Source organism: Echinops telfairi, unplaced genomic scaffold, assembly GCF_000313985.2.
Source record: "Echinops telfairi isolate 266 unplaced genomic scaffold, ASM31398v2 ScPeMD7_7412;HRSCAF=8450, whole genome shotgun sequence".
Classification (NCBI taxonomy): Eukaryota; Metazoa; Chordata; class Mammalia; order Afrosoricida; family Tenrecidae; genus Echinops; species Echinops telfairi.
The window spans coordinates 14,928,605-14,950,458 of record NW_022111312.1 but is presented as its reverse complement, the minus strand read 5'-3'; the positions used below and the strand labels follow the sequence as shown (position 1 = coordinate 14,950,458).

At 55.6% G+C, this 21,854-nt stretch overlaps 1 protein-coding gene across 1 annotated transcript in view; it reads right to left on the bottom strand.

Moving 5' to 3' along the window:
* AACS (acetoacetyl-CoA synthetase) overlaps positions 1 to 21,854 on the bottom strand; it is a 45,934-nt gene that overhangs the window by 4,770 nt on the left and 19,310 nt on the right. The window contains exons 5-17 of the mRNA XM_004709619.2: positions 15,242 to 15,339; positions 13,584 to 13,698; positions 12,959 to 13,040; positions 9,816 to 9,963; positions 7,598 to 7,678; positions 6,821 to 6,945; positions 5,551 to 5,615; positions 5,290 to 5,412; positions 3,565 to 3,678; positions 2,983 to 3,108; positions 1,741 to 1,810; positions 1,145 to 1,203; positions 316 to 518 (exon numbers count right to left, since the gene is read on the bottom strand). Of these exons, the coding sequence (XP_004709676.1) occupies positions 316 to 518; positions 1,145 to 1,203; positions 1,741 to 1,810; positions 2,983 to 3,108; positions 3,565 to 3,678; positions 5,290 to 5,412; positions 5,551 to 5,615; positions 6,821 to 6,945; positions 7,598 to 7,678; positions 9,816 to 9,963; positions 12,959 to 13,040; positions 13,584 to 13,698; positions 15,242 to 15,339 (1,409 nt within the window). The remainder of the gene's footprint in view (positions 1 to 315; positions 519 to 1,144; positions 1,204 to 1,740; positions 1,811 to 2,982; positions 3,109 to 3,564; positions 3,679 to 5,289; positions 5,413 to 5,550; positions 5,616 to 6,820; positions 6,946 to 7,597; positions 7,679 to 9,815; positions 9,964 to 12,958; positions 13,041 to 13,583; positions 13,699 to 15,241; positions 15,340 to 21,854) is intronic.

Here is a 21,854-nt window from a genome sequence, read left to right as displayed (position 1 = left end):
TAGAATTAAAAGGCAAGGGCGACCGCCTCCCAGCAGCCCCGTGAAAGTTAAAAGTGAATTTCTCATTAATGTACTTGAGACCACACCAGGACTGCATGTGGGCGGGCAGCCGGTGAGCCCTGGGGCCGGGCCTGCTCCGCCCTCCAGAAGAGGTATTTAGGGCGTTGCTTTTAGCAGCCAGAGGGGCAGAGAGAAAGCAGAGAGGAAGGATGCTGTCGCTAGGCAACCTGGACCACTATATATAAACCCCAGCAAGTCTCCAGTGATGTGGGGAGGGGACGCCGGCTGTCCTGCGAGTATCATCGGCTGACATACCGGGATGCCCTGGGTCTCCAAGACGAGGCTGGGGACATGCCGCGCAGAGAGGCCTGAGCGGATGGCGTCACAGATCCTGCGCACCAGGTCGGGCCGGAAGGAGTGGCCAGACACCATCTTCAGAAAGAGGATCACCCGCTCCTCACCATCCTGGCTGTACTGGGGAACACACAGGCTGTCCATCACCTCCTCAAAGGCCTCCACTGCAGGGACATAGAAGGTTTGGTCACAGCAGGTCCGACACAGTCAGTGGCTCCCAAGCCCACTGCTGAGAGGGCATGAGGCCAACCACCGAGCCTACCCGGGAAGGGCCTTCAGGACTTGCTCCAAGAGAGCTAGTAACAAGGGGCAGGAAGGACCCAATCACCTCTCTCTGGGCCACGGCGGGGATTACGGACTTCCCTTCAGTTGAGTAAAAGGAAGCAGGTGGTTGTGTCGGGGCCTCCACCAGTGGAAGGAACAGAGGCGGGGTGGGGCCTCTGCAGCCTGACTGACACAGAGCCACCTGTGGATGCCACAGGACACCCCTACAGGCTGTGGGCGGAGCTGGGGGGGAGGGGGGAAGGGGAAGGCCCTGGGGCTACCATGCAGTCAAGCTATAGGCAACCTCTCTGTGCCTGTCAGTCACCTATGAGGGTCCACAAATCCCACCCACCAGAGGGAGGGCTCATGCCCAGGGCCCCGAGAGCCCGGGTATGGAGGGGTGTTCTCAAAGGGGCACGTCATGAACCCCACTCTCCCCTTGAGGACAAGTGAGCCAATAATCTCACGAGGGCTGAGGGTGAGCAGGCCTCCGGGAGTGGCCCCCCCTGGGCAGCGGAGGGCATACCAATGTTGTAGATCTCCGAGCTGCCGAACCGCACTCCGTTGGGATTGAGTGTGCCATCGCTGCAAGGGTCGAGGTCGAGAGCGTGACTATCTAGCAGTGGGTCCCTTGGCTCCTCCCCACCACCCCCCACCTACCTCCTGACCCAGGCCCCTGCCCCCACTGCCAGGCCACATGCTGGGCCACCCACCGGCACCTACCCACTGCCAGCCCCGGCCCTGAAGGGCAAATGACTGCCCTTGGGTACTGGCCGCACCTTTTGCTGAGCCCCCACAAGACCGTCTGCCAGGCCAGCCCCTCCCTGAGGAAGCTGCACACAGCGACATCCCACTGCAGTGAGACAGAACAGGTCTGTGGGTGCTAACAACCCTGCCGGGGACACCACACCACCCCAGAGGATCTCAACCACAGACAGGTGGGGAGGCCCAGGAAGGGAGGCTGCACCTAGGTACAGGAGATTGGGCCTGGAAACCAGGCAGAAGCCAGCTTCACTGGAGTTGGGGCCGCCCAGGCAAGGTCACACGCACGCTACAAGCCACACACTGTGCACACACTGCAGGTGGGGCCAGGAGGGGCCCCGTCCTGTGCTTCCTCCTCACCTCCGGCCCAACATGACGATGCCGCCAGTCTTGGGGTTGATCCTGCAGTAATCCCCATGCGCCCACACACCTGCAGGGGGCAGTGGGGCGGTCACCAAGGGGACACACAGGCAAGAGCATAGTATGGCCTGGGTGCAGGACATGAATGAGGTAGCCCCCACCCCACTTCTGACACTGGACAAACCTGAGACCAGCCTCTGGAGGTGTGGAGAGGCTGCAGAGGGAGGGAGGGAGCAGGTCTTGGAGGAGGGGCTAGGCCAGGTGTGGAAAGGAGGGTGGGGAGCAGGCGGGAGACAGCGGGTCCAGCCACCTGGCCTGAGCTGATCAGCAGCCTGGGGCCAAGAGTGCGGGCAAGCCCAGGAGATGCTGGTCATGGGAACCCAACAACAGGAGGCGAAGTGCCCAAAGGGTCAGAGACAGTCTTTCTGAGAAGCTTCACGGCCTCTTACTCCATCCCACACTGGGGACATTACTGTGCCCCCTCCTTCCCGCCTGGGTCTGTCCCCCGGCTACACACTGGCAGGGCCCAGGACAGCACAAATTTAAGGGTGTCCTGTGGCCACTCATCAGAAAAGGCACAAGGTCAGGAGGTGGCATATGGGCATGACACACATGCTTGTAGGAGCAGATCAAGTGCCCGTGGCAAGTCCTGCCCACCCACGGACCCCTTGGTGCCCTGCTCTCCTGGTGTGGCTCCTATAGAATCACCTAGGGACTGCAGGAAGCAAGCACTCAATGTACAGACCCAGAACGGAGGCAGACTGAACTAGGACTGGCAGCACAGCGGGAGCTCAAGGTGCTGAAGAGCGGGAGGCGGCAGGGACTTGAACTTTAAAGGGTCCCTGAGACGGAACACAGTCCATCACAGAGAGAGGGAGGCATCAGTCCCAGAAGGCAGGCTGGCTGTAGGTCACCATGTAGGACGGCCATGATGACTGGGTAGTGGTGGCAGGCAGAGGGCAAAAGCCCAGCCAGAAGCCTCCTGGCCGCCCACGCCCCGCAGACAGAAACAGGCTCGCCCTGGCTCCATGGCAGGCTCAGGCCAAGGGCTCCCGGCACAGCAAGGGGATGAGAATAAGCTAAACCCAGATGACAGCTTCAAGCTTAGGTGGCCAGGCAGGGATCATCATTCACGATCAGCTGTCCCTGGCAAAATGAGCTCTGAGCAGCTCTGCAAGCGGGGGTGGGGACACGCAGGACGAGAAAGGGAGCCCAGCCCAGGCGGTCCAAGGCTCCACCTACCCGGGAACTTGGAGAAGTAGGCCTTCCTGTACTTGCTGCCGTTCTCGTCGTTCCAGAAGTGTGTCGGCTGGCAGGGCATGGGCTTGGTGCACACCAGCTCCCCACTCATCCCCCAGACGGCCTTTCCTGTTGGAAGGGGGCAGAACATGGGTTAAGCACCCCTAGTGCCTGAGCCTGGAGCGATGGCCTCTGTGGCATCCAGTGACCCACAAGCCATGCCTTGCTCGACACTAGGGACCCACGTGTCTCAGCTGCTTTCCTGAAGGGCTGCCTGCAGGCTAGTGACCAGGAGAGCAGCAGGCAGGCTGAGGCGAGATCCCCTGGGGCCCTTGCCAAGGCTGGGGCATGGGGAGGTGGGGACGAGAGACAGGCGGAGTGGCCACCATCACAGAATCAGCCACCTGCCCCCTCCTGTCTGCATGGGCCCCTGGCATACAGGGAGTTGTAGGGGAGCAGCCATGGGAGGCCAGGACACTGCACAGCAGGTGAAAGGGGGGTGGTCCCTCTCCAACTGGGCACAGCTTTGGAAAAGATGCCAGGGGCTTCCCGAGTCACGACTCCCGCGAGGTCAGAAGTGCTCACCATCCTCGTCCCAGGCCTCCACCGCCATGGCCAGGTTCCGGGCCTGGATCTCCCCTTTATACACAGGGACCGAGGGGTTCTGGCCCATGAAGCAGGAGATGATGTCGGTGCCACCTGCAAGCAGCAGCGAAAGGCAACTCAGCGTGCAGTACGCAGAGCACGTTCTCCCGAGCACACACAAAGCGGAGTGCCCGGGACAAGCACCTACTCTCCCCTTGGGAGCCAGGAGGAAAGGCCTGGAAAGCAGGGCTTCTTTCTGGGGAAGAGGGAAGGTGACTCAAACACTGTCCAGTGTCCTTGATAGTGTTTCACCCCATCTCCCAGCGGGAGGGAGACCAGAGGATGCTCCCGGCCAAGCTCAACTTCAGGGTTCAGGCTCTCGGGGTTCAGGCTTGTTGACAGTGTGACCGTCACAACAGCATGATCTTGGAAGGTATTTTTTTCTTGGATTGTGCTCTGTGTATGTTACCTGGCCTCAACTCTACAGGACCCCCCACTTCTTCCCTCGGCAAGGACCAGGGAGTTTGCTTCCACCTCAAGTCACAGCCTGGGGAGAGCTGGAGAAGCATGTTCATCTCCGAGTTCCTCCATAGCATGACGAGAGGAGATCAGGCCACAAGATAAGACGCAGCTTCGTGCTGCTCAGAGGCAGAGCCCAGCAAAAGGGCAGGGGGCAGGGGGACAGCAGAGTGTGGCAGAAATGCTGACAGAGACCGCACACTAGTGTGGACAGACACATGCCATCAGTCTGCTTCTTTCCCCTTCATAAGGGACCTTACAGCATGCCTGAGGAGTCCGAGTCACCCTCCTCTGCTGCTCTCGGGGTGTTGTTGCTGCTGCTAGGTGTGTACTGTCACGTCAGTTCCCACTCACACTCCCCACGGACCACAGAGAGCAACGGTCGGGTCAACCCTCTCTGCGTGAGCCCACAGCTGCAGTGCTGTGTCAATACAGCGCGCTGAGCACCTCCTCTTACCCGCATCCTCGCCTTGCCCAACACGAGGGCCTCCTCTAGGACCGACTAAGTGCCTGAGACACAAAGTCGACTGCCGTCCTTGCTTCTACAGAGTGCTCTGACAGACCCGGTCATGTTTCTAGAAGTCCATGATTAACCTCCATTCTTCACCAAAGGCACCGGTTCCACTTTGGTCTTTCTGATTTACAGTCGGGTTTTCACATGGATATGGGGTGATTGAAAATACCCTGGCGTGGGTCCATCCCTTTAAGGACTCTGCCTTTAAGACTAAAAAGGTCTTTTGCAGCTTATTTGTCCATGGATATTGACTGTGCATCCAAGGAAAGTTAAATCCATGGCTACTTCTACCTTTTGTCCATTAATGATGATGATGTTTAATGGTCTAGTGGTGAAAATGGCGTTCTCTTTATGTTGAGGTGTCATCCATAATGAAGGCCGTAGTCTTTGGTCTTCAGCAGCAAGTGGTTCCAGTCCTCTGGTGTCCACAAGCAAGGCTCTGCCATGCAATCCAGTGGACAGCAGGTATGCACACATGTTCTATGCATGCCCTGGAGCTTGGCACCGGGCTCGGCGGGGGCCAGGGGGTCCCTGACATCACTGTCCTTGGCCATACCCACACCACTCCAGACCCTCGTATGAGATACATTCAAGTAAGGGAACATGGCTGCCAGTGGGGGTAGCCGGCTCAAGGGGCAAGCCTGGCTTCAGCAGACCCTCTGCTCCACGCACGCAGCCAGAGCAGGGCGTACCTGAGATGGAGCCCAAGAGCACATTGCTCTTGATGCACCTGTAGACGTACTCATAGCTCTGGGCTTTCAGCGGGGAGCCTGTAGACAGGATGGTGTGCAGTGTCTGCAGGCTGTGTGTTTCCACTGAAAGGCAAAATCACCAAAAAGTTAAAACTCAGTCCGGGGCCTTAAGCCCCACTGGCACGCTGGCAAGATCTAATACAATGGCTTAATCCCCTTGGCTTGCGATTCAAGCGACAGAAGCCTAAGAAGTGTATTTACCTGGTTTCAGGTTTTTCTCTTCAAGCACAGAGAGCCACTTGGCACCGGTCCCCAGGATAGTGATGCTAAGAACCACAAAGGTGCCAACAGGAAGGAAAAAAACAGACACCGTTCAGGGCTCTTGTGGGCGACACACGCCAGAGCTTCCCACAGTTAGTGGTTTACTGTTGGCACGGTTGCACACACCAAGACACCTTGCTCCCCGGGGCCCATTCCCTCCACTCCTCCACATAGACTTGTGCCACTCTGCCTTTGGGAAGCAGAGGAAGCAGGGCTGAGGACCTGGCCCTCCTGGATACTTGGTACCAAGAGCACTCGCCCGAGCCCACACTCACTATGTCCCACCTGCAGGGCAGTTTATCTCCAGTTGCAAACCAACCCAGGTCCAGCAAGGCAACTTGCACTCATAAGCTGTAAACCCTTTGGGGAGCCGACAGCCTCCTCTCTCTTCTGAGGAGGAGCCACTGGAGGCTATGGAAAACCCCTCACAGGCCCACCTTCCAGTGAAGGAGGTGCTTCATTAACACAGCTTCTCAGTCCAACCCCTTCCACGAAATATGCTCACATTCCATGAAGCTTAGAAAACAGAATTTAGAATTGAGAGCTGGGTGGTGCTCCTGCGTTTGTGCGCAGAGAACACTGTGCTAACCACCTCGCAGTGTACTCAGGGGCTGTAATGACCCCACCCGCCCTGCAACACACACAAACGCGCACACCCACACACACAATAGGGCTCTCTCCTGGAGCCTGGCTTAATGGAGTGAAGAGGAAGGAAGACCTCCACCATTTCAGTTCCCGGGGCTTTAGTAACCTCTCTCTGGAAACAATCTCAGTAGGAAGCAACCTCCCTTCTAATCTCATGAACCAAAGCTAGGACTCAACTACGTCACAGGCCAGGCATCATTATATTTCAAATATTCAGGGCTGTGCTGAAAGCCATTCCCGACTCTCCAGGGGCCTGCCTGCAGGCAGAGTGCACCAGAGGCCAAATGCCTCCACCCGACTCGGGGCTCTGCACATGGTGGTTAGGCCCAGAGGCCCCGTGGGCTGAGCCTTCACTACTGGGGATTCCACAGGCCCGCTGGGAAACACACTTTCAGGCAGTGCTCCTGGACTTCTCTGTGTGGGTCAGTCTGTATCAGGGCCTGCCTCTGGCCCCCACCACCCTCACCCTCCCTGAGGTGGGTTATCTGTCATGGAACAGAGAGAGTCCCAGAGGCCACCCCATGATCTTGCTGGATGATTAAGGACCTGTGCTGGCATGACCTACCCTATCCTGTCCACCAGGTCCCAGAGCACGTTAGCCGTCGGAACCAGCGGGGAGCCGTCGTACAAGACCAGGGCCGCACCTGTGGCGAGGGCCGACACTACCCAGTTCCACATCATCCAGCCGACCTGAGGAAGCAGAGGACCAAGGGGTAAACTCTCCCGTTCTCCCAGACAAGGGCCTAAAACAAAGTCCACACAGGAAACAACAAGGCCACCCCTAGGGGCTGGCCCGCAGACACCCCCCCCACGTGTGGGCCAAGATGTGCTCAAGCCCTTTCATCACGCCCTCGCTGGGGGTGCTGCTCATGGTGCAGACACCAATGGGCACTGTGCGCTGCACAGAACACTCGGGACCGAGCTGCTTGAGCCCAGCTGACAGCGCTTCACAGGCAGCCACTGCCGAGAATAAGGGCTGAGGCAGAGCCACCTCTATGCCACTGCTGGGAGAGGGGGGAAGGAGCATAGCAGGTGTGGGCTGGGGAAACAGGGTGGGCACAACAGGAAACCCTCCTCAGCCCGTAGACTTGCAAAAGCATTGGCCAGCACTGGGCAGGCTTGCCCAGGGCCTGGAGACACCAGCCTCTCTCCCTGCATCCTCTCTGAGCTACTGGAGATACTTGTCACTCAAGGTCAGGAGAGCTCTTGAGTTCTCCTTGTTTCAATCCAAAAATGTAGGTAGGCACAGACCCACCCACAGCGCCACTTCCCTTCTCCCTGGGGTAAATCTGTGGGTGGTTCTGGCCCTGAACTCACGCCGACTTTGGTGCTGGGGCCTCACCGTGGTGTAGTACATGATGATGTCGCTGCTGTCCATGTTGCCGTGCAGGCTGTGTTCCTTCAGGTGCTGTATCAGGGTGCCCTGTGGGGTGGGGCCACGCATAAGGTGTGCTGTCCATCTTGACAGAAACACATTGCCACGCTTGTCTCCCACAGTGTGGCTGGTGCATTCGAATCACCACCCTCATGGTTAGCAGCCCAGCAGTAACCCATTGTGCCAGGGGGCTCCAGGAACCTATGAGACAGTTCCACTATCACTCGGCATCACCAGATGTCAAAAGGGACAAGACAGCACTCAGCAACAATAGCCCCGGGAAGATGGAATCCAAGCTTCCTGAAGCTTTCACACTCTAACTACACCAGCACAACGACTTTTACGACCCAACTATGTTATCCTGAATACAACATTACGTTCCTCTTTGTAAAAATAAAAGTGTGATAGTCATTACGTAAAAATATATGTAAAAGAGCTGAGCATTTTCAGAAACTTTGATGATTTGGGCAAGGAGCTGGCAGAAGGAACAGGCATTTTAGGAAACCCCAAAACATTAAACTGGACCGGGCATCTTCCTGCCAAGGGCCAGGTTGTCTCTGCCCTCTGTGTCTGCGCAGCCTGTGCTATGGCGTTCCCTTCCCACAGGAATGTGCTTCCTCTGCTACGCTAGCAGGAGGGAAACTGGGAAACCAAACATGCAGGGCTGCAAGGCCTGTGGTCATGAGAACCGAGCCACGGGTGAGCAGGCCCTCAAGGACCATGGTTCCTGCAGGGCAGCCCAGTCGTTAGGAAGTAACCTAAGTCAGAAAGAAGCTTCTCACCAAAGGACCTCCCTGCCACCAGAAAGCACAGCTAGGAGCCGAGCACATCCTTCAGCCCCAGGGCCCCTGTGCTGAGAACCTCCTAAACCCAGGGGAAGACTGGCGCCAAGACACATGGGGATCTCCAAGGACCACTGGGCCCACAGGTACTAAAAGGAGACAAAGATCTTCCTCCAGAGCCAACCTCCAGCCTTGTGAACTGAGAAGAGAAATGTGTTTGTAGAGTCAAACAGAGGAAAAAGCAGCTTGTCACCAAGTCCAGGGGCAGAGCAGCATCAGATGAGGTGAGAGGGAAGAGAAAGGTTAAGAGAGTCAGAGTGACCCGGGAATCTAACTTCAGAAGCATGGCCTGACGGAATCACAGTAGCGCTGAGCTGGCATCGTGGGCCTCCTAAGCAAGGACTGAGGAGGACACAGGTCTGTCGGCACCACCTGGCGCTTGTCATGAGGAAGCTCCACACAGACCCAAGTGCCTGCCCTGGAGGCACTGGGCCCAGGGCTTCTGCACTGCCAATGCCATAGCAGGCAGAGAGAGGCTGGGGGTATCCCAGTGCGAGACTGTGGACACGTGACAATTGAGGGCACTGATGCCTGAATGCCATGAAGGGCACAACTGGGACACTGGCCAGAGCTGTCTGTCTGTGAGCTGGTCCCCAAGCTGGAGGGTCCTACTATGTTGAGGAAAGAGAGCGTGCTTGTGGTGGGAGCCACCTGCTAAAGCTCATGTCAGCAACTCACTCCCAAATGGCTCTGCCAAAGGGAGCAGCCCAAGAAGGGGCAGTGTCAACATGGAGAGAATGTGACGCAAAAGCGGCAGAGGGTTGGCAAGGGGCCGATCTAGCCAGGGGAGGCATGCGGCCTTCCTGTTACTCTTGCCCCTCTTCTCTAGGCCCATCTGTGTGCAGTGCAAACAGGAAACGAACGGTTAGGAGCACGCCATTCGGTCAGGGGTTCCGGCAGTTCCATTTGAGGACAGCAGCAGGAGAGCGGCCAGGCTGGCCGAGCACTGGATGATGGGCCCCAAGGCTGTCTCTGGTTCACCACAGCCCCAGGACGCCATCCTTTCACAAGGCACACACACGCACCCATATCCCCGAGAAAACGAAACTACCCAAGGTTCTGGGAATTGAACCACAGGGGTACTGAGACCTTCTCAGTTGTCCCTCACTGTCCTGCCCACAATGTGGACGTTCCTGCTGCTGACCATACTGCACAACCCCACACTGCACGAACTCTGGGAACAGGGCCAACACCCACCACACAGCGACTCTTCCTGGCCCCAAGTTAGAGATCCTGGTTCGGGCCCGCCATGTTATGGGGGCTGCACACTGAACCCCCAGGGTGGTGATATCCCGGAACAGGAGCAGGGGCGGAGAAGCCGACGTGCCCTGGCTGAGACCTACCCCAGCCGAGTGCACCATGCACTTGGGCGAGCCAGTCGTGCCAGACGAGAACATGATGAAGAGCGGGTGGCTGAAGGGCAGCTGTTCAAACTCCAGCTGCGGCGGCTGCTCACCTTTCCCGGTGCCGAGAAAGTCATCCAGGAACACACTGCGGGCAGAAACAGGGGACACGGGCCTGAGCACTCGTCCCTCCCAAGGCGGGACACCCTGTTAGGGGCTGTACCGTGTCAGAGACGAGGAAGTCTCAAGTCCTCGACCGACCGCCCTTCCAGCCGTGCCCTTGGGATCAACGTGAGAGGGGTTTTACTGAGTGAAGTCTGAGAACAAGAGCAGAAGCCGGCACTCTGAAAGGGACCCCAGTGGGAGGTAGAGTGGGAGAAAACTGCAGAGCCGAACTCAACATCACCCAAAATAGACCAGAATTCCTGGGCGGACAAGGGCTGGTGGAAGCCCAGGGATTAACGCCCTCGGGAGCCCTTTAATCCTCTAAACACCACCAAGACTCAACTTTCAGTCAAACGACAGACAGGCCTTCAAGGTGAACAATCACCAGGGAATGCGCACGCGGCCCACAGAACACCACCCACCCAAGACCAACAGGCAGCGTTTGCCAAGGAGAGTGCACAAAGCAGGAGAGAAGGGCAAATGGGAACAGGAAGGGAGGGAGACAGGGGAGGAAGTGGGAAGAGTGTGGTTACATCCCCGGGAAGCAGTCAATGTCATGAAACCAAACGTATACAAGTTGTGGAACAGGAAACTAATTCACTCTATAGGCAATGCCTCCCACCACAATAAAAAGTTAAAACTACAGCAAAACTGCCAGAGGCACACTGGGAAGACAGCTGCCAGGGAGCAAGGCTGCCTGCAGCTTGTGGAAGCTGAAATGGACCTCCCTGAGCCAGCCGGAATCAGGGGACCAGCCAAGTGTTTCCCAAAGTGGGCAATATCACCTCCTCGGGAGGGCTGGAACAATCCAGAAGGGCTGCAAAAGCAGAAGCCTACACTTTATTCTGATTGGGAGCTATAACACAATAATTTTTTACATTGCTGGGATGGGGCTGGGGGCCGGGGGGCGGTTGACGCGGAGTAGTTTTGTTTCTGAAAGGAGGCAATAGGACAGGAAAGTTTGGGATGCTATGATTCCACAGTGAAGTGTGAGCCAAGAGTTCTGCTCCATAGACAGCACCCGATGTGCTGTTTGTCCCACAGCCCTGTACGTTTCCTGGACTGTAACTCTTTGTGGGAGTAGACAGTCTGATCTTTCCCCCAGGCCAGTATCACAGGTCATTACTGACTGACTCAATCCTGGGGTTGATAACAGCAGGACGCGAGAACCTACAAAGTCCCAACCCTAAACTCACATAAGCAGTCTCCTGGCCTTACCCCCCACACCACTAGAAAGCTTCCTTGTGGTGGGAACACCCTGAAAAGAGGCACCGCAGCCAGATTTGTTTTTTGAGCCAGTACCCAGACCGGAGACACCCAAAGCTTTCTTGGGGGCATGCTTTCTATCGTGAGAAAAGAATGACTGGCTTGTGACAAATGGGATGTTCTTTCTTTCTTGTTGATGTTAACAGCTGTCCAGTCAGTCCATCTTAAGCAACGCCATGTAGCGCTGAACAAACACCATGGGGTCCTGTACCACCCCAAGGTTCGGTGGGGATCAGGCCTTTGTGATCCACCAGGTTCTCACTGGCTGATTTTCAGCAGACCACCAGGCCTCTCTTCCTAGCCTGTCTTATTCTGGACGCTCCACCGGGACTCGTTCATTCTAACACGGCAACACGGCAGCCGGCCCTCACAGGCAGGGTGGAAGTTGGGCCTGAAGTGCCGTGGCTGAGAATCACTCGATGCGGGGTCTCTACTACTGAACCACCATGGCCCCCTTTGTTCTAACAAGACCTTGTCATGGAGTTGGTGCTGATTCATGTCCATCAGCTAAGCTCGGCTTGGGCAATTTGTGAAGAAGGATCAGTACTGAGAAAGAAAAATGCACACATCCCAGAGGGAGGCTGTGACAGGGGACCGGCCACGTGGCGGACTTGCACGCACAATGGCGCGCAGTGGTTTAAAAAGGGCACCTTATTCACCTCTGAGCAGCAAACCGCAATGACCTGCTCAGCAGTCGACTCCTTGTGGAGCCTGGCAGCCCCAGGTTGCTGCCCTCACCTCCACCCAGCCCCGTGAAGGGCCAACCTCACTGGGTGCTTCCAGAGAAAACCTTAACTCTCAGAGGGCTGGTCAGTCACAGTGTAAAACGATCACTTTTGCTGCTCCCCCAAAAATGGGACGGCAGAGGGTCCGGCCTCCTTTCCTCAGCTCATGGCCGCAGGAATTTCTGCTAGTGGTACGTCCAGCTGCCAAGGGGGCAGCTCCTCTTCTTGAACTTCATCTCACTGCGCTTTGCAGACACTGCATTTTCTACACACTGCAGGTCTGCAGCCGCCCTGTGCCGAGCAGGCCCATCAGTGCAGGTACTCACTTCGTGCCAACGCTTCAAGCTCTTTCAGCGGTTGCACGCTCCACAGATGACAGTCTAGGACATCAGTTCCCAAACTTCTGGGCCTAACACCCCCTTTCCTTAAAAAAACATTACTCAATGCTCCCTGGCAACTCAAAGCTTTCGGACTGTGGCTCATCATCCAGGACAAAGTGTAGGGCTGCTCCGACAGCCCTGGGTCGTTCCAGCACTGCCCCCCCAGGGGGCAGTCTCACCCACTCTGAGAGACACTGGCCTAGTGGCTGAGCACAAGGAAATCCACGCCTTGGTTTCCGGCACTCTCCACTGTTTTGCTGTGGTCTGGAACAGAATCTGCAGTGTCCGAGGTCCGCCTGCATTCGTATGCACACATTACACACTACATGTACGTGTGCATATGTACAGACACACAGGCCCCAATGCACAAGCCAGTGGCCAATACCAGAAGCAGAGTACAGGCCCCACCATGCCCACTGCCGGGGAGAGTGAGGGCTACCTGCCTGCCTTGCTGACACTGAGAACCTCTATGGCGTCGGAGGCGTAACTGGGGACCTCAGGAGTCTCGTCCACAGACCGGGATTCTAAGGAACCCCCGCTGCTCCTCAAGCTGGAGTCAGAGGTTTGCATGGGGGTTGCGCCCCAGACAGCAGCAGGGCCGGCCTACCAGTTTGGGATCTTGGAGATGTCGATCCTCTCCCTGGAGGAGATGTACGGAATCAGCACCACCTTTTCCAAGTCCGGCAGACCTGCGCCGAGAGCAGAGAGACGGGTTACAGGGTACAAGGCCTGGAGCCTCAGATTCTTTATGAAAATGTCACACAGCCTAAATCCGAGAACCTGAACAGCTGCCACGGAGCCCGCTCCAACACTGGTGCCCCAGGCCTCACAGCGGGCTGTGTCCCACGGGGCTCCAGGCAGACTGTCTGGAAGCGGATCCCAGGCCTTTCTCTGGGGAGTCTGGCACCTCCAGTCGGTTAACCATTGCCACCACTCAGGGACTCGACTCAAGGGATGCAGGGTTCTTATGGTGCTTGTGGCTAACGAGTGTCCTCTGTACCCCAGGAAGGCCCCCGACCTCCACAGCCCCACCTCCCCCAGTTAAGGCCCTGTCCTCACAGCCTCCATGTCCCCTTAGAAGGCCCCAAACTGCACAGCCTGTATCCCCCCGAAAAGGCCCGACTTCACAGGCCCCTTGTCCCCCAGATAAGTGGTCCCTGACCTGGCAGCCCTGTGTTCCCTGAGAGGGGGGCCCGACCTCACAGTCCCGTGTCCCCAGGGAGGCCCCACACCTTTAACGACCTTCTGCAGCTTGTCCAAGTGGTTGTGCTCCTTGCCGTTGTACACGACGGCCTCCACGGAGAAGATGAGCTTGGGCTGGACCTGCGAGAAACGGTCCAGCACGCCCTGGAAGCCAAGGGCAGACAGTGCTGCAGGTGGGCAGAGGGCACCGGCCTTCTGCTGCCCACAGGTCTGCTTCACATCAGGGGAGAGGGCACGAGCCGCATTCTGCTCACACCCTGCACCACCCAGGGAAACCAATCAAAACAGCGGGGTGCCCTGGTCCCCAGTGATGAAGCACTCAGCTGCACACCCACAGGCCAGCTGAGGGAACCCCCAAGTCACTCAGAGGGGTATAGTTAGGGTGTCTGCACCTCCCAAGATTACAGCTGCCTCTGAAACGCCCGGGAGCTGTTCTACTCTGTCTGTGGGGTCGATAGGAGCTGGGAAAGACTTGAAGGCAGTGGTGAGGTTGCTTTGGGGTGGAAATGGGCTGGTACAGTCAGGTGGAGAAGCGCCGTTTGAGCATATCTCTAAGGCAACGACACTGTCTGTCCAGTGAGGCTGGGCACCCAAATGTAGCCCCCGGATGAGCTGTCCCAGCCCCCACCCAGGCCCAGCAAAGCAGGCGCTTGGCCTTTCACAAGCCAACTGGTAACCCTGCTGCAGCTCATGTGTGGGGGACCTACTGGGCTGAAGATGCAGGGTCTGAGGTCTTGGCTCCAAGGGTGTCATTTTCCAAACCAGAAACGGAGCATGCAGAGCAGATTCCAAGGGTGGAGGCTAGGAGATGATCTCTCTCATCTCCTGTGGGCCCAGCCCCAGGCCTGACATCTCAGAAGATGTCACCGGCTCAGTGGTGGGCAGGAAAACCAGAGGGTGACAAACACCCACTCTGGGCGGTGTGGGGATAGGAGAGGGAGGAGCCCAGAGCCCACCCCCAGCCTGCTGCCGCACCCAGGCAGCAGTGCCCACACACTGGCAAACAAGCTGTCCACTGGCTGCCTCACTTAGTAAGTGTCCATGGCCAACCACGGATATGCCAACCTGTCCCCACAGGACAGAGTGGGATCAGAGTACCAGAACAAAGAGGAAGAGGAGCACTTCCAAGACAGATGGTCAGAGTGAGGCGTCTTAGAAAGATGTGCAGCCCTGCCCCCTGGGACTGGCAGACGTGGGCATGTTCCACACCATGGAGATGCACTTCAGAGCCCAGTGGGAGCTGAGGCACGCTACCATCTAGAGCATGCTTGTACCCGAGCAGCTGTCCTAGCACTGCCATTCCAGAAAGGCACGGACGGCCCGCAGAGCCAGAACCACAACCACACGGAAGCCACAACGCAAGTCTACCAGAATGACTTCTGTGGTGGTGGCAGGACAGGACGATGACACCGAGCACCCAGTAAGTCTAGGTGGCAGCAGTACACTCTCAGGTGCCAAGCATGTGGTGAGTGACTCCCTACACCAATCCCCACCACAGCCTCAGGTCTCTCACTTCCCGGCTGTGGGTCCCTGGGCCTGGGATGTGTCTAGGAGCCACTGCCTGGGAAGTCTTCAGCCCAATCAGGGGCTGAATTCTAGCATGAGTGGCCAGGATGACACCTCCTGGGGACTCACTGCAGAGGCCCGACACCCAGACCCTCAGGGCAAAGCCGGAGCCCTCACTTACGTTCACCCCGAAGTCTGGGGACGTGGAGCTCCAGATGGCGCCAATGCTGGAGGCCGCCAGCATGGCCTGCACGGCGTGTGCACTGTTGGGTAAGTAGCCTGCAGGGGGCACAGGAGAGCCTTCAGGTCAGGGCAAGGCAGAGGCCTGGCTCCTGAGGTCACCTGGAGAGGCAGGCAGTCGGGAATGGGGCGAGCCCGGCCCTGTACACCCAAGCTCTTGCCTTCATACCCCCCACTCCCAACCAGTGGACTCACCACTCACCACTCTCACCCCCAGGCCCCACTCAAAGCGACTCGAAGGCCCGGCCTCTCTTCCCTCCACTCTCAGCCTCCTCTCCGTTCCTCCTGCCCCAGAGCCTGTGCACAAGGTGAATGCACTGCTCAGATGCTTCCACACTCCGCCTTTCCTCCTCCATCAGCTCTCAGCTCCGACAAGCCCTCCTGAGAAAGGTCATCTCCAAGGCCAGCCTGCCCTCCACCACCCAAACTCAAGCCCACCTCAGAGCACACACTCTCTCCGTCACAGAGCTCATCACACTGCAAGAGAGAAGGAGCCAGGCAGTGTCAGCTTGGCGTCTCAGGTCAGGGCAAAGACTCTGACTTCCATCAATCAAACAGATTGCCTAAAAGATCAGAGGGCAAGGCCTGACAAGAGGATCAGGGGCAGAGACCAGGACTGATGCCTCCCCTGAGCAGTAGTGTGGCACGCAAGTGGTGGCAGAGGCCCTGCTCAGCTCCGACCTTCACCTTCAGCCTCTCCTCTGACCTGTCTAGCTCAACCTCCATAACTGCAGCTTTGTGTCCTTGGAGCTCACACTGGGCCAGGAGCACCCCGAGGGGTAGGTGGTGTGTGCTCTGCCCAGCGCCTGGCATATGGCAGATGTGAGGATGTTTGCTGAGCTGGCTGTGAGCGTAAACAATAGACTCTCGGTAGGGCCATTACCCAAGGGCAGGGCAGAACTCCCTGCTCCAGGAGGCTGAGGTATGAAGCTGACTTCTTGTGGCAGAGATATGGCCGGAAAGCAAGCACTTCTGCAGCAGCCAAGACAGTGACCTTGGGGACCACTTCCCAGACAACCGTGAGGCCCTGAACAGCAGCTTTTGCAGTCCTGAGAGCACTCAGCCCTCCTCTTGAATCACCCCCTATGTCCTTGTGGGGGAAGCACACAGTCTTAGTCCTAATAACTGGTCGGGGCATGCTGAGACAAACCAAGGGGGTTGTTGTTATGGTGGTTGTTAGGTACAATGGAGCCAGTTCTAACCCACAGTGACCCTGCACACAAAAGAACACAACCCGGCCCATCCTCACAATGGTGCCCCTGCTTGAGCCCGCTGTGGCAGCCATGGTGTCAACCCAGCTCCTTCAGGGCCTTCCTCTTTGTCACTGCCTCTCTACTTTACCAACATGATGTCCTTCTCCAGGGACTGGTCTCTCCTGACATGTCCAAAGTACCTGAGATGAAGTCTCGCCATCCTTGCCCCTAAGGAGCACGCTCGCTGTGCTTCTTCCAAGACAGCTGTTTGTCCACTTAACAGCCCACGGCGCTTTCCAACTTCTTTGTCGGCACCACGTTCCATTGCTATTGTGGCCTTTGAGGCAAGTAAAATACCATAGGGCTTGGGTCAATCGCACCGTAGTCCTTGAGTAAGTTAGTTTATCGTGCCCACCTGGCCGATAAACACAGGTGGGGTTAATTGAAGGGCGGAGAGATAAATGGCTCAGTGAGCCTCGCCTTTCGAGTTCTCAGGTCTCTTGCTTTCTGATGGGCTCACTTCCTGCAAGATATCCCCGAGGAGAAGCCACATGGACCTACCCCAATGCAGCCCTGGGTGCTGGAGCAGCCGTGTGGAGACCCCTGTCAGTGCTGAGATGCTTACACGCTCACTGACTCGGCTTTCCTCCTGCAGTTGGCATAATTGTGTGTTTTGTGAGATGGAGGAGGACTTTGTGGACTGGTGTCGGAAACATGGGTAAATGTTGGACTTCTGGGTTTGAGGAGCACTGGGTTGGGATGTTTTCTTGATGTGCACTTACCCTTTATATGAAACTCTCTTATACATACGTTTCCGTGGATTTTTTTCGCTAATGTACCCAGACTAACAGTCCTCAAAATAACATCCTCGCTTTTCAATCCTCTGAAGAGGTTGCCTGCAGATTTACCTTACGCAACTCATCTTCTGATCTGACTACTGCTTCCATGAGCATTGATTGTGGATACAAGCAAGTCAAGATCCTTGACAACTTCAACCTTTTCTCCATTTATCATGATGATACCTATTGGTCCAGTTGTTAGGATTTTAGTTTTCTTTATATTGAGCTTGTATTAGGCTGGGCTGACTAGAGAAACAAACCCAGGGACACTCATACATGTGTGAGAGAGAGCTTTATATCAAGAAGTAATTATATACCAAACAAACATCTCAGCCCAGTCCAGATCAAGTCCCTAAGTCAGTTCTACTTCATAAGTCCAACCTACTCCACAAGTCACTCTTTAGACTCACCCAGCCACACTCCATGATGCAGCATGCAGAAGGGCACAGGCCAGTGAGTGCAAAGTCTTATCGATCCAATGGTGGTGGACGCACATCCAGGGCTCTGGCTGCCAATCAGTGTGGCTCAAAGTGGCTCCTCAACAGGCAGGTGAAGCAGAGAGTGGTCTGCCTCCTGGGAGCCATTTATCACGGGCTTCCCTCCCATCAAGCTGAGACGTGAGTGACAAGCTAAACTCTGCCCACATGTTCTTAGGAGAACAATGTTGGCACTAAAACCTATCACACAGCAGCACTCTGTGTTGATGGCCGCAGTCATGATCTTCAGCAGCAAGCGCTTCAAGTCCTCCTCACTTTCGCACACCAGACTGTGCCATCTGAACATCGCAGACTGCTAATGAGCCTTCTTCCGATCTTGATGCCGCACTCTTCTTCATATATGCCAGCTTCTCTGGCGATTGGATCAGCATACGGATCGACTGAGTACAGTGACAGGATACAACCCTGGCGCACACCTCTCCTGATCTTAAACCATGCAGTACATGGTTTAAGGAGTGTCGATCATCAAATACCACGGTCTTGTCAATCACCTCCTGTTGTTCTGTTAGCACAAGTTCCTCATGAGCACAATGAAGTGTTCTGGAATTCCCGTTCTCCATGTTACCTGTAGTTTGTTATGACCCACACAGCCGAATGCCTCTGCATAGGCAATAAACCACAAGGAAACATCTTTCTGGAATTCTCCGCTTTCATCAAGATTCCTCAGACATCAGCAATGATCTCCCTTGTCCATGCCCTCTTTTGAATCTAACCTGAACTTCGGACAGCTCTCTGTCAATGTACTGCTACAACCGTTGTTGGATGATCTTCAGCAAAACTTTATTTACATGTGCGATCGGTGATATTGTTCTCTAGTTTGAGCATTCTGCTGAGTCACGTTTCTTTGGAAGGGGTACAGATATGGACCTTTTCCATCAGTTGGTCAAGTAGCTGTCTTCCAAATTTCCTGGCACAGATGAGTGCTTCCAGCGCTTCATCCACTTGTTCAAACACTTCAATTGGCGTTCCATCAACTCCTGGAGCCTGTGTGTGTGTGTGTGTGTGTGTGTGTGTGTGTGTGTGTGTGTGTGTGTGTGTGTGTGTGTGTGTGTGTGTGTGTGTGGTTAATGCCTCTTCCTCCAAAGTAGGGAGTGAAGTCCGTCTCTGTTGTCTGTTCTTAATCTGGAAGCTCTGCTAAAATCTGCTCACTCTGGGGGACTCTGCTGGCATTTGGGGTAACTGGCATGGCTTCCAGCATCACAGCAACACACAGCCACCCCAGTGCATCAAAATGACACGACAAGTGATGGACCAAGCAAGTCGGAGCCTGATTTGAAGGAGTGTCGATCCTCAAATACCCAAGTCACGGTCTTGTCAATCACCTCCTGTGCAAGTAGAAGCTGGACAATAGGGGAAACCAAGGAAGAATCGATGCCTTTGATTTATGGTATTGGTGAGGAATATTAAATACACTGTGTGCTAACAACAGAACAAACAGATCAGTACTGGAAGAGAGGCAGCCTTAGGAAGATGGCAGGACCTCATCTCACGTACTTTGGACATGTGATCGGGAGTTCGGTGTCTGGAGAAGGACGTGTTTGGTAAAGTAGATGGGGCAGCGTTAAAGAAGAAACCCATCTCCGTGAGATGGCTGACACGGGGGCTGGGGCTGCGCAGCAATGATTGCGAGGATGGCGCAGGCGCATGCGGGCCTCATTGTACCCGAGTCACTGCGCTGGAGCAGACACCAAGGCTCAAGTCGAAACAGAATGTTTTGAGAATGATGATGGCAACAAACGTATAAATGTGCTTGACACAATGGATGGACGAATGGATTGTGTTAAGAGCTGTACAAGTCCCCAATAAAATGACTGAAAATAAAATCTGTAAGAGCCCCCAATAAAATGATTAGTGAAAAAAAGTTTGTCTGCCTCAAAAGATTTTCAAAAATTTAATTGGTCGTAGTTAGAAACTGGTGCGGAACATTTTGTATTACTTTTTGAGACCCTAAAAGAGTAGATTAAACTGGACCACGAGAAACCCGTGAGAACTGAGGTCTGTGCTGTGAAAACGTCGCTCTGCTCTTCGGTCATTTCTCTAGAGCAGCTACATGCCAGGAGCTGCTCACAGACTGCGGCACGGCAGTGGACAGAAGCAGAAGCCTCTCGTCGTGTCATTTCAGGGGAGAGGGAGCACGAAAACAAATCATGAAAAATAAAGCAAGGGAGAGGGACTGAGTCAGGGGGGCTTCCCATAGGGTAGGAGGAAGGGAATGTCTGAGCAGAGGCCAGGTTGGACCAACCTCGTGACACGTGCAGGAAGGGCATCCCAGGAGCGCCCACAGCAACAGGGGACTTGGTAGGTTCCTCCCAAAGAATCCTTTCAACTGGATTTCTGTCCAGCCAGCAAACATGTGCTGAACCCGAGTCCCGCGGTCAGTTCTGTTCTGAGAGAGCCTCAGACAGGCCCTGCCTTGCCCAGATCTAGACGTATGTGATAAGGCAGCCCTCTGGAAACACCCACAGAACACCCACCAGCAGTAAGGCTCCTTGGGAGGGCCACATCCAGCCAAGCAGCCCAATGCCCAGAGGCTTCTCCTGCAACCAACACTGGCCTGTGGCCTCATCTCAGTACCATGAGGTGGTGGGAGTGGTGAGCATTTAGGACAGAAGTCAAGAACCCTGACCACCAGGGCCCCATGGAAAGATAAATTACCTTTATCTTTACCTACTCATTGGGGTGCACACACCTACCAGCTTCTAAGTTAAATAAAGTTCCTTTGGGGCAGGTCTCTTTACAAGGCTTTCTGTTTTTTCCAGAAATCAAAGAGGCAGGGGAAGCAGGCGGCAAGAAAAGCATCTCGGTGGATGGAGCAGGGAACCATGACTCACTGCCCAGGGGAGCCAGAAGTGAAGACTCCCACCTGCCTCCGATCAGCAGGGACCCCAGCTCGGCACAGCTAGCTTCCGAGAGGTTCCTCCCCTGCAGAACAAGGGCACTGCAGACAGAGGGGCCGGCTGGGAGATGCTCCTGAGGGAGGGAGGGAGGGGTGACAAGGGGGCACGCAAGGAGGCCCTCCCTGCTCTGGGTACCGAAGGGTGTGGCCAGGCAAAACAAGCCATCACCACTCTGTCCCGAGTACATGAAGAGGCCCGACCCGTGATTCTCCCCCACCGGGCGCTTTCCTCCCCCTGAACGGGCAAGTACAGCTCAGCAGAATAGACACAGGGCACAGAGAAATGTGGACAAGCAGCCTCTGCTGGCCTCCCTATTGGAGAGTGGAGACACTCCCTACCCAGAGAGGCGTGGCCCCGTGGGCAAACTCACACAGCTGGTCAGCAGTGGGTGTTGGGGTCAAGCCTGTTGCTCAGCTGTCGGCAGCTTCTCAGTCACCACTAAATGTGCTCCCCAAGGGCAGGCAAGCAGGAGAGCCACACTTGAGAAAACCAGGGGAAACTGGAAAGGCCATGCCTCAGCAGTAGGGGTGGCTGAGAAAGTGTCACTGGTCGCTTTTGTTGCATAGCTGTTGTTAATGCCAAACACTTAGAATCAGTTTGTTTTGTGAGTTTGTGAAAAGGAACACATGTGTGCGTGTATGCATGTGCACGTGTGCACTGACCTCCCCCTTGTATGATAGAAAATCTCCATGATCTGTCCATTCCATTTTTCCAGGAACTTTGTAAAGCCCCATATATTGCCTTTCCCTTAACTCAAGCTACCCTGTGTGTACTCTCTGTTTAGGGACTTACCCTCCCTGCCACTTCCAGTCCTCCTAACCTGCAAGACCTGGTCTTGACGTCTCCCAACAGTGGTCTCAGCCGATGCTTGCTTTAGTCAGCAACTGACTGCACTGGACAGCATGTCCTACTTGGCCACCATGTGTGACATGTTTCACAAACCCGTCACCATTCACTGTGCATCTGTCCATCCATCCATCCTGTGGTTCATCCACATACCCATGCATGGACACTTTGGTTGTTTCCATAAAAGTTGGCACACTTTATACTTCTCATTTTCAGAAGCTGGGTGTTTCCAATAGAAGTTAAGTGTGTCCAGGTAGTACACTTATATAAGTTGCCAATTCC